The sequence below is a fragment of the Cyphellophora europaea genome (genome assembly GCF_000365145.1).
Source record: "Cyphellophora europaea CBS 101466 unplaced genomic scaffold supercont1.1, whole genome shotgun sequence".
Lineage (NCBI taxonomy): Eukaryota > Fungi > Ascomycota > Eurotiomycetes > Chaetothyriales > Cyphellophoraceae > Cyphellophora > Cyphellophora europaea.
In genome coordinates this window covers 3,103,184-3,114,352 of record NW_008481797.1, presented here as the reverse complement: position 1 = coordinate 3,114,352, position 11,169 = coordinate 3,103,184, and the positions used below count along the sequence as shown (strand labels likewise).

Here is an 11,169-nt window from a genome sequence, read left to right as displayed (position 1 = left end):
GTATCTTAGGATCGTTGCACGTTTACTTTTATCTCCCCGCTCTACGCGGATACTCACGTCTGGGTTCATTGCTTGCAAAAGGGCTGCCCGAGCTGCATTTACTACTGAAATGACTGCCTCTAACATAGGACTTGAGGTTAGCTGAGCAACTATTGACGTGTATTTACATACATGATATGCGACAATCAAGTGTGCGGAACATGTCTTATGGAGACGCTACCAAGTGATAATCTCAAGTATGAACTTGAGTCTTTGAATAGTGGAGTTACACTTCGTTCCCAAGGCTGTAGCCCTCCCATGTCGAATTCGTGGCCTATCCATGACAAGCCCAGTAGTTCCGCCATCCCGGAAGTGCGAGGAGTGTTAGTCCTCTTCTGATGAGGATAAGTTGCAGTGACTGTCGAAAACTTCGTCCTATTTGTAGTGGGCATCAAGGATCCGCTACATGCCGGTAATCGTGGTCGAAGTCTTAGCAGCAATATGTTGCTGCTTGGATGGGAATGAGCATACTTCCGTTGGTATGCACAACCTCATTTGGGACGTGAAGTCTTCCAGATTACCTTAGATGGAGTGAATACCACCTGAGGCTGTCATATTTGTGGCAGCCGACTCTAGGTCAGCTCGCATATGGTAGAATTGAACTACTACGTTTCGAAGGAGAATCTGTAGCTGCACACGAGAGCATGATAGTTGAGATACAAAGGGAATGGCGGAGGTCAACTGGAGCATACATATGACTTTGGATGATTGGAACCAGGCTGTATTCCTGGCACTGGGTTTGTGCAAACTCTGTAGCGGTTACCACTTGCTTGGTATCAATCGAACAATGGCTGGTACTGCACATCAGTGGCACTTCGGATATACGTCTTTCAATATGACGACACTTCGAACATAGACGGCATTAGAGACTTTGCTGAATAATTTGCGTGATAAGAATTATTTGTACATCTATCTGCGTAACTTCGTTAAGATATTTGACGTCAAGAAGTGACTAAGGCGTTCCTGGGTAGATCCGAGAGTCCTCGTTGGGTGGCTCTAGGAAGTCTTTTGGAACTCCCTTGGGTAGTTGGCGCTCTTCCGCCCACTGTCTAATAGCATCGTAGTTGACGCATTTGTGTCTGGTATTGAAGTCGACAAATGGCTTTGGCGATTCGGGATGAGTCCACACTTGTCCAAAGACCGAAAAGTCAGCCCTACACATCAGCTGCTGCCTAAGTATGTCCAAGCAGTGCGTCACATGCTTCTCGACGATCATGTCATCGTTCTTGAATGCCCCTTCTCCCAGTGCCTTGTAGTAGTCAAAGTTGTATTTCGAGGTTTGTCTGAGCAAGTTCAAGCAGTGAAGATGATGAAGTCCTTCGACGTTTGCAGGATAGCCACCTCCATGCTTTTTGTTGATCCTGACGTGAGACTTAGAAATGCCTGCAGCGACAGCTTGGTCCTCTGGCACACGGATGCCACGGTAGTTGACCCCTAGAGCCTCCCACGCAGCATCGACTTCAGGGCTTGCCGGGCGTCGGTAGATGTTCTCTTGGAGGAAGGATCCATTGTAATCGACTGAGCTGTATTCAATGGAGACGTCTGAAAGGATAGGAGGAGTGTATTGCGTGGTGTGTGCCGCACACAGAGAGTCCTTGCTGAAGAATGGAATGGCTTGAATGAAGAAGCCGGTTGCAAATGCTATGCAGACAAGAACAAGGGTGACTATAGGGCTGCTCAACCAGCTCAACCACCCTTTAGGCTGGCTGGTCGACCAACTGTGGCTTGCATCGGGAGAGGAAAGGAGAGCCTCATGATCACTGCTATCAGTGTCTGCTTCGATCTTGCTATAGTGAGAATTGCTCATGGTGAGGAGGTTCGATGGAGCTAGTTGATGTGTTGATCGTGCTTGAGCGGACAGCATGTAGCCACATGATATAAGCTAAGTACTTGAGCAGCACCTAGAGGCACTGATAGCTGATCTTACCGGTCGTGAAAACTATGAGCACAGCCGAGGATAGCTAAAGCAGACCACCACCTCTGGCACTGCTCCAAAAAAAGGACTCGAGAAGCTCGCTGATGCGCAAGACATCACCTGCTCCGAAGTGGAAAAGCTCGGGCGCTGGCCGAGGAACAACATATTGAGATGCTGTGTGAGAGTTACATTGCCGTGGCTGAGCTTGGTCTGCGGTCAGCAGTGCACCAAACAGCCAAGACTGGTAGGCCTGGAATGTATCGTAATTCGTCAGGCTTTCGGTTCATGTGGAGCACAGTGTAAAGGCCCTAAAAATACTCATGCTTGCGCAGGTCACATTGCTATGCTTACCCGAACTCGCGGCGGACAAGATCATGGTATAGGGCTCCCCCGGACAGGTGGACTAGGCGAGGTATTCTGCCTCTACATTGATCGAGCACACCTCATGCGTTGCTCCACTACCTCCGAATACCTCCTGAAATGACCTACCTTTGGTGTCTTGCCAAGCCTAGTAAGCCGGTGCCACTAGCCTACGATGCGAGATGTTTCAATCAGACCTACTCCAACTGTCAGCCGCATAGGATCCATGAGTGTCGTAACGCGCAGCAACATCAGCATGGACATAGTTGCGATTGGTTGCACTGACTAAAATCGCCGTCATGGGCACTTACAGCATGAGGCCTGACTTGCCGAAACTGCTCCGTTGCGCACAGCACCATCCTCGTAGGGACAGCTTCATGATTGTGTCATTGGCCGGTTGCGAGGGCTTAGCTGGTCGTCGTTATACTGTTTGCATCTGACGTGGCAGTGAAGCCTAACGCTCAACACCCTCCGAAGTTGAGACCACGCTACTGGTCTATTCCTGTAATCAGGCTATGGCACAGAGGATCCCACCATGCGGCTGTCTCAGTTATTCTAGGTGAACTGATGCGAACGTCCCCGCAACGACCTCAGCGGTGCACTGCACGATTACTTGCATCATAATCCGCGACACAATGGATATGGAATACAAAGATGAGCTCTCACGCCACTGCGGGAAATCTCTTGCTCCTCAAGCCCGAACCATACCGTCATAACAGCACAACAAACATCCGCTATAGACCAGATTCCAGTCCCCATTGCTAGCGGTCTCTCACCCACCATAATGCAGCTCCCTCAATCAGTCCGTCTTGCCTTGGCAGCCATTCCTTTGGTGCAGCAAGCAATCGCCGCTCCCGCCGGTGCCCCTTATGCCCCTTCTGCGGATTATGGTAGCTACGAAAATGTTGAGGTCGAGAAGTACTCAGATTATGGCGATTACAAGGATGTCAAGGTGGAAAACTACGACCACTACAAGAAGCGGGATGACTATGGCGACTACGGCAACTATGGCGACTATCAGAACTACCCAGCACCCACAACCACGACTCATCTGCCCGAGCCCACTGGCGTAGCTGCCTATGCGGACTATGGGAACTATGATGGCGTGGAGGTCGAGAAGTACGCGGATTACGGCACGTACAAGAAGCGCGGTGAGGATTACGGAAATTACGGCGACTATCAGAACTACCCAGGAGAGTACCCGAACTACGAGAACTATGACCCAACAACCACGACTCATCTACCTGAACCTACTGGTGTAGCCGCCTATGCGGACTACGGAAACTACGACGATGTGGAGGTCGAAACGTATGGTGATTATGGGCATTATTGAGGAATCTCTAACTTCACGACTTACATATTTGCATAGCGCGGGTTTTGGGGCTTTCTCTCGACGATTGAGCAGAGCATGATGAGTGAGGATAAGGCCAGTCTACTTCCGACTACAATGATACACGATCCTTGATTGTCCACGGCGACAAGCACACCTTTGATTTAGCTAGATTAATCCTAATGCAAGGTGGTGCTCGCAACAAAGTATATGCTGCTTCTTCCCAACGGTGCGAGGGGGCTTATGACACGACTTTGTGGAATCTCTTGAATCAGTATGTCTGCTGTACTAGCCTTCAGCTGCATGTATCGCAAGCTTTGTGAATGCTCTCACACGCTCCTTGACTTTTAGAAATCAGGCAGTGAAAAAAGTGGAACCCAAAACGGCGAAACTCTACTCCGAGAGCTGATAGGCTGCGCCCGCCGCAATCGGGCTTGGGCTGCTTTCTGGAGCTGCGCATTTGGACGCCACAAGCCGAGGCGTCTCGAGATCTATCTGGTCCTCGACTTTGCTGTTCACGATCATCACAGCGTCATGGACTTGTAAAGCGGACGCAGACTCCACAGTCGCCAATATAGACGCCATGAGAGGGGCGGTCCGACCCAGAGTCGGTAGCTCTCGAGCCTGTCTTCGAGCTATCGGTGCCGAAGGTCGCCTTCCCATACGCCGGTGGGATAGCATCTGTGCTAGCTGCTGGCAGCAGGAGAGACAGAGGAGGCCGATTTCCTCTATATCGCTCAGTCATGCACCGCAATCGCGTCCATTTGTACGTAGGCCGGCTTTGTGCAACTCGGTGCGCAGTTCGAAGCGGGCGCTTGCGACGGTGAAGGACGAACCGAGCCATTTGACGCCTTTGGAGGAATACGATGAGCGAGTTCACTCTCGAAGACTGCGCGATGACGGGCACCAAAGGAGTGAGTGGACCATTCAATTGTAGTACTTTGCGCTGACCGATCAGGCATCGTTGAGCATCTCAATGACCTGCACCTGATGCTCCGAGATTATCACTGGCCCAAGGTCGTCCATCCTTCCATTGCAGATTTACAGCCAGAACCGAAATCTTTGTTTGGATCGATCTTTGGAGGAGGCAAGAAGAAGAAGAAGGTCATCGCAGAGCTGCCCCCAAATATGCCCAAGGGCCTATACATGTTTGGCGACGTGGGCTCGGGAAAGACCATGCTCATGGACCTGTTCTACGACACACTGCCATCAAACGTCACCTCGAAGACCCGGATACACTTTCACAATTTCATGCAGGATGTGCACAAGCGTTTGCACAAACTACGTATGCAACATGGCTCAGACTTCGATGCAGTGCCGTTCGCTGCAGCCGACATTGCAGAGACAGCCCAAGTTCTTTGCTTTGATGAGTTCCAGTGTACAGACGTGGCCGATGCCATGATATTGCGGCGCTTAATCGAGGCGCTGATGTCGCACGGCGTCGTCATAGTCACCACTTCGAATCGGCACCCAGATGACCTCTATAAAAATGGAATCCAACGACAGTCCTTTATACCTTGCATCGATCTGCTGAAGAAGCAGCTGCGTGTCATAAACCTGGATAGCAGTACCGACTACCGCAAAATCCCGCGCCCGCCATCTGGAGTGTACCATCATCCACTGGACCGTGCTGCAGCATCCCATGCGGACAAATGGTTCAAGTTCTTGGGTGACCCGGAACGAGACCCTCCTCATCCCGTCACCATTCAGGTATGGGGCCGCGATGTCGAAATACCGCTAGTCAGTGGAAATGCTGCGAGGTTCACATTCAATGAGCTAATTGGACGTGCAACGGGTGCGGCGGACTATATTGAGATGATGCGGAATTTCGAAGCTTTCATTATTACAGACGTCCCAGGCATGTCGCATCGAGAACGCGACTGGGCTCGGCGATTCATTACATTCATTGATGCGGTGTACGAGAGCCAAGCCAAACTGGTCTTGACAACAGCTGTGCCACTGGGACAGCTCTTCCTGAGCAAAACGGAGCTCGATGACAGCCTCGACAAAATGTCGCAGAAGTCGCATTCAGAATCTTCCTCCAACGAGAAGGAGGTGAAAGGAAAAGTTGACGACGGAGCAGACGTGGACGATGTGATGCGCAACCTGATGGACGATTTAGGGATGAATATGACTATGCTCAAGAACAGCAGCTTATTTAGCGGTGATGAGGAGCGATTTGCTTTTGCTCGTGCTTTGAGCAGACTCAGCGAGATGGGTAGCCGGGAGTGGATCGAACGAGGACTTGGTCTCGAGAAGCTGGGTGGTATTGCTGAGAAGGAGGGCTGGTCACGAGTGAGGAGCAGATGGCGGGAAGACAGCCTGTGAGGTATCTAGAGCATCAATATAAGGAGCCATCTTGCACATACAGCAGACTCCCACCGAAAAGCGATGGCGGAATTCACTGCCTGATTCGCGGGTCTCAGGGGCTCGGCTAGCCTTCCGCTTACAAAAATTCCGCAACGTTGCGTTCCCCTCGACTGCGCCAGCCCTCCTCAATGTCCTCCATTTCCCCTGTGCTTGGGTATGATTTCTTCTCACCGTAGTCATTCCTTCCTTTGATCAGAGCAACAGTCATGGCACGACTAGGCAGAGGCGGCTTCCTCGTCCTCGCTGCCGTCTTTCACTTCGTGTACATCTTCTCCATCTTTGACATCTATTTCGTCAGTCCGCTCGTTCATGGCATGCAAGCGCATAGGGTGGTACAAGACCAAGCTCCCGCCAAACGCCTTGTGCTGTACGTCGGAGACGGACTACGTGCCGACAAAGCCTTCCAGTCGCATCCTGACCCAAGTCCCGCCGACCCAGCGAACGCCGATCTTACTCCCAGGCCGCTTGCGCCGTTCTTGCGTTCCCGGGTCCTCGAGCATGGCACGTTCGGCATGTCGCATACGCGCGTACCCACCGAATCAAGACCGGGGCATGTGGCGCTGATTGCAGGACTATATGAGGATGTATCTGCTGTGACGACTGGGTGGAAGATGAACCCGGTGGACTTTGACAGCGTCTTCAATCGAAGCCAGCATACGTGGAGTTGGGGTAGTCCTGATATCCTTCCGATGTTCTCCGAAGGCGCAGTTCCGGGACGAGTTGACGCGGATTACTATCCTCCCGAGTTTGAAGACTTCTCGACCGATGCGGTTGCGCTAGACATATGGGTTTTTGACAAAGTCAAGGCTATGTTCGAGGAGGCGAAGACGAACTCTACCTTGAACGCGATGCTACGACAAGAAAAGATTGTTTTCTTTCTTCATCTCCTCGGACTGGATACTACCGGGCACTCTTACAGGCCATATTCCAAAGAGTACCTCCACAATATCAAAATCGTCGACCAGGGTGTGGAGGAGATCACCAAGTTAATCGATGCCTTCTACGCGGATGATGAGACTGCTTATGTCTTCACTGCTGATCACGGGATGAGCGATTGGGGTAGCCATGGTGATGGACATCCCGACAATACTCGGACCCCTCTCATTTCCTGGGGCTCGGGCGTGGCTAAGCCGAATATTCACCCCAATGGCGACGCACCTGGCCATGAAGATGGCGTCTCTCATGACTGGAACCTGAACAACGTGCAAAGGCATGACGTAGCTCAGGCCGACGTTGCTGCTCTCATGGCCTACCTTGCCGGCATTGAATTCCCGGTGAACTCTGTTGGAGAACTGCCGTTGTCATACCTTGCAGCGACAACAGAAGCGAAAGCTGCGGCCGCACTTGCCAACGTCAAAGAAGTGCTCGAAATGTACAACGTAAAGGAGGCCGAGAAGAAGGCGACCGCCATGCAGTACAAGCCATATTCTGGTTTCGCTCAGACTGACGGCTCTGCCTCGGACCGTATCGCAAACATCGAGCAGAACATCGCTTCCGGAGAGCACGAACTGGCCATAAACCAGACCGCTGTCCTATTCCAGGACGCAATTCAGGGCCTTCGATACCTACAAACGTACGACTGGCTTTTCCTACGAGCACTCATTACCATGGGGTACTTAGGCTGGATTGCCTACGCTCTGAGCACTGTTATTGATCTTCACGTTACCCAAGGGAGCACAAGTGGCGAGCGGACCTTGACAAGCAACATTGCCTTCTCTTCAGTCCTTGTCTTGCTATACGCATCTTTTATCGTCGACCGTTCACCTATACAGTATTATTTGTATGCATTGTTTCCGGTGTTCTTCTGGGAAGAAGTGTTTGCTAGACGAAATGGTTGCATCGCCGGGTTCAAGATTCTGCTTGGTCAGATGCAAAGTCCCACAGCGAATGCTACATTGGTAATTCAATTCGTGCTATTTCTAGCTGTCGTCGAAGCGTTGGTATGTTCGCCCTCTTGCACTTCACTCAGGGCCGACTAATGGTACTAGGTTCAATCATACTTTCACCGCATCATCTTTACCATCTGCTATTGTCTAGCGGCATTCTGGCCTTCGCTGTACGGTCCGGATTTCGTTGCGCAACACTCGAAGATCCTGCTAGTCTGGGCAGCAGGATGCTTGGGTCTCGGCACTTTTACGCTTCTACCTGTCATCAAAATCGAAAACGCAAACACCATCACATTCGGCGGCCTGCTTATGCTCGCTGCTGGCGTCGGATATGTACTCTTTGAGCAGAGTATTACTGCGCAATCACGAAGCGGTAAGGCAGCTTCGGGACAGACCAGTGCCTTGTCTAGAGCTTTCATGGGCTTGCAGCTAGGCGTCATCCTCCTCACAGTCCTTGTTAGCCATTCGAGCGTTCTATCTCTTCAAGCGAAGAAGGGTCTTCCTCTGGGGAACCAAGTCATTGGATGGCTGTGTCTGGTAGCTTCCCTCACTCTACCGTTCGCCCACCGATTCGCACCCAACAACCACTACCTCCATCGCCTAATGGTCATATTTCTGACTTTTGCGCCCACCTTCATCATCCTCACAATCTCCTATGAAGGTCTGTTTTACTTCACCTTCGGTGCTACACTCCTCACCTGGATTCGACTGGAGCACGCCATTTTCAGGTTCCATAACAAACCTACGGCCAAACCTGTGCACCAGAATGGCACGGTTATTACCAGTACCACACCGTCTGCCGCCGATATCACGCCTCGCAAGACATATCGAACTTTGACCTTGGCTGACTTCCGTACATCACTCTTCTTTTTCTTCCTCCTACAATCGGCCTTCTTTTCAACCGGAAACATCGCCTCGATCTCGTCATTCTCGCTAGATGCTGTCTACCGCCTCATCCCTGTTTTCGATCCCTTCTCCCAGGGCGCGTTGCTGATACTCAAGATCATGGTCCCCTTCGCACTGATCTCAGCCGCGCTTGGCATTTTGAATCGCCGAGTCGGCCTACAGAGCAGCGCGCTCTTCATGGTGGTGATGGCGATCTCAGATCTTATGACACTAAATTTCTTTTGGATGGTCCGCGATGAAGGCAGCTGGCTGGAGATCGGGACGACTATCAGTCATTTCGTCATTGCAAGTCTGATCGGCGTGTTTGTCGCCGCCCTCGAGGGATTGAGCGAAGTGCTTATCCGCGGGGTCGAAGTTGACAGCGATGACTTTGAGAAAGAACTCGAGAAGGGGGGTGTCGAGCGGGTTGGAAATGGCTCCGTGCAGAAAATATCAGTCGACGAGAGGCTGGCTATTGAGTAAGCTTAGGTAGCCCAAGACTGATTCTTGAAAGCCGTCTTCCTCGAGTCCCTCCCCCTTCCGCTTTTTCGGCTAACAACTGACCGTCATTGATAAATTGGATCTCGCCGCTCATGCTCGAATCTGTAATGGTTCAGGTCCATGATCGGGGTAGTTGCGTTCTCACAAACCTACCCAGGTTACTGAATATACTCAAGGGGAAGGGTCTGGATAGCGTGCATGAGACACATCCATCAGCGCTGCGGTACAACTTAATGTATATGCCGGACGAAGCAGAGATGGGATGCTTAAGGCCAGGTCCAGGGCAGCGGACCCGACATGTCTGTGTTTGGCATCAACGACTACTTCGTATACATATCACGCCATCGGTCGCCAGCATCTGTAGGCCACTGCAGTGTTTCGTGAATACTCGCAAACGGTGCATGTGACAGAAGCCTTGGCTGCAATACTGCAGTCAATCCCCGCTCTCACGAATATTCAATCCGATTGGCCCGGGATGGCATTTCCAGCCATGAATCATCGCCAACGGCTCGCGTGCTCGATGCACCAGCGTGAGGCCGTTGACCAGGGGCATGATATCATATTATACCCACCATTGCATATCACATTGCATTAAGCTGACCAGCAAAAAATGTCTAGCAGAAGTGACGTAGAGTCACTGTTTTGCAGCAGAAGGGCCTGGCAGAAGGATAAATCATCTCTAAGATCCAGCTACTTCGAACGCTTCTACTATCCAACAGTATCACAAGTATTCAGATTCTGAAACTTGTCATCCATCACACACAGAAACACACCAACCAAAACCAAACCCAACATGTCCGACTCTCGCGCCACCCGCAACGCGGACTCCCTCAACAACGCCGCCGGCGAGTTCAACCCACACGCGCCCCGCAGCGACCCCATGACCACCCACGGCGTGAGTCTTCTTGTCCCTGTTCCTTTTCCCTTTTGACAATCCTCCCCAACTAACAATGCCACTCCTGCAGCACAAACCCGGCGTACAAGCCTCGCCCAACGACCACGCCCCCGAATTCTCCGCCAAGACCGCCCCTCCAGGCACCGCCCCCAAGCAGGACACATACACGCCCCAACCGGGCGAGAACGACTCGATCCCCGGGCAAGCCGACAACGCCTCGGCCGTCAACCGCACGGGCGCCCTCGACATGCCGGGCTCCACCAGCGCGGACGTGCACACGGGGCTCGGGCACCCGGGCTCCGGACAGACGTCCACGGAGCTGAAGCACGGGGGCCAGCACACGGCCAGCAGAGACGGCGCGGGCCTGGAGGGCGTGGGCAGCGGGCCCCGCGGTGTGGACCGGGAGTTTGCCAAGTTGGGCGAGGAGAGGTCGTTTGGCGAGCATGGTCCCGCGGCGGCGCGGGAGAATAATGCGAGCCTGCCCGGCGCGGAGGAGGTGCCGAATGTGGGGGCGGAGCAGGTGGCGAGTGAGCGGCGATAGAGGTTTGCTGGTGGCGGGGAAAAGGGAGGTAATGCTGTGACGGAGTCGATGGGGGTTGGTGGTCTCAAAGAGATATGGGACTTGTCACGCAATGTTATGAGTTTGCATTTGGCCAATGAGTGATGTATATGTGTCTTGAGGAAGTATTTGGCATGGTTGCAGCGGCTCGATTATCAGGCATCTCTATATCAAAAGCAGGAATAGGTTTCGAACAGGCAACGACTACTTGGTCTCAAAATGTTCAAGAAATATTCTTGGTAGACATCAGCAATTTGTGAGGCAACAAATTTCGAGCAAAGCCATGCAGCAACAAGCCACCAATACCAATTGGACACGCCCACGGACTTCTGACCATCTTTTTGCATCACTTTGACCATACTCTCGACGAAGGCGTGCACACTCGACCAGCCTCCCGACGCTCAAGCCGTGTTACTCTCATATCTTCTT

At 52.2% G+C, this 11,169-nt stretch overlaps 5 protein-coding genes across 5 annotated transcripts; 4 read left to right on the top strand and 1 right to left on the bottom strand.

Moving 5' to 3' along the window:
* Positions 1–991: 991 nt before the first annotated feature.
* HMPREF1541_01187 (uncharacterized protein) lies at positions 992–1,846 on the bottom strand (the record flags this gene model as incomplete). Its single annotated transcript, XM_008713487.1, has 1 exon — positions 992–1,846. One exon carries the CDS (start codon positions 1,844–1,846, stop codon positions 992–994), a length of 855 nt encoding a protein of 284 aa, XP_008711709.1.
* Positions 1,847–3,098: 1,252 nt separating this feature from the next.
* On the top strand, positions 3,099–3,647 carry HMPREF1541_01186 (uncharacterized protein; the record flags this gene model as incomplete). The annotated part of the gene is made up of 1 exon (XM_008713486.1): positions 3,099–3,647. One exon carries the CDS (start codon positions 3,099–3,101, stop codon positions 3,645–3,647), a length of 549 nt encoding a protein of 182 aa, XP_008711708.1.
* A 987-nt stretch (positions 3,648–4,634) lies between these two features.
* On the top strand, positions 4,635–5,972 carry HMPREF1541_01185 (uncharacterized protein; the record flags this gene model as incomplete). Its single annotated transcript, XM_008713485.1, has 1 exon — positions 4,635–5,972. The coding sequence occupies one exon, from the start codon at positions 4,635–4,637 to the stop codon at positions 5,970–5,972; it is 1,338 nt and encodes a 445-aa protein (XP_008711707.1).
* A 248-nt stretch (positions 5,973–6,220) lies between these two features.
* Positions 6,221–9,268, top strand: HMPREF1541_01184 (uncharacterized protein; the record flags this gene model as incomplete). The annotated part of the gene is made up of 2 exons (XM_008713484.1): positions 6,221–7,954; positions 8,003–9,268. The coding sequence occupies 2 exons, from the start codon at positions 6,221–6,223 to the stop codon at positions 9,266–9,268; spliced, it is 3,000 nt and encodes a 999-aa protein (XP_008711706.1).
* Positions 9,269–10,079: 811 nt separating this feature from the next.
* HMPREF1541_01183 (uncharacterized protein) lies at positions 10,080–10,722 on the top strand (the record flags this gene model as incomplete). Its single annotated transcript, XM_008713483.1, has 2 exons — positions 10,080–10,181; positions 10,252–10,722. The coding sequence occupies 2 exons, from the start codon at positions 10,080–10,082 to the stop codon at positions 10,720–10,722; spliced, it is 573 nt and encodes a 190-aa protein (XP_008711705.1).
* Positions 10,723–11,169: the final 447 nt, after the last annotated feature.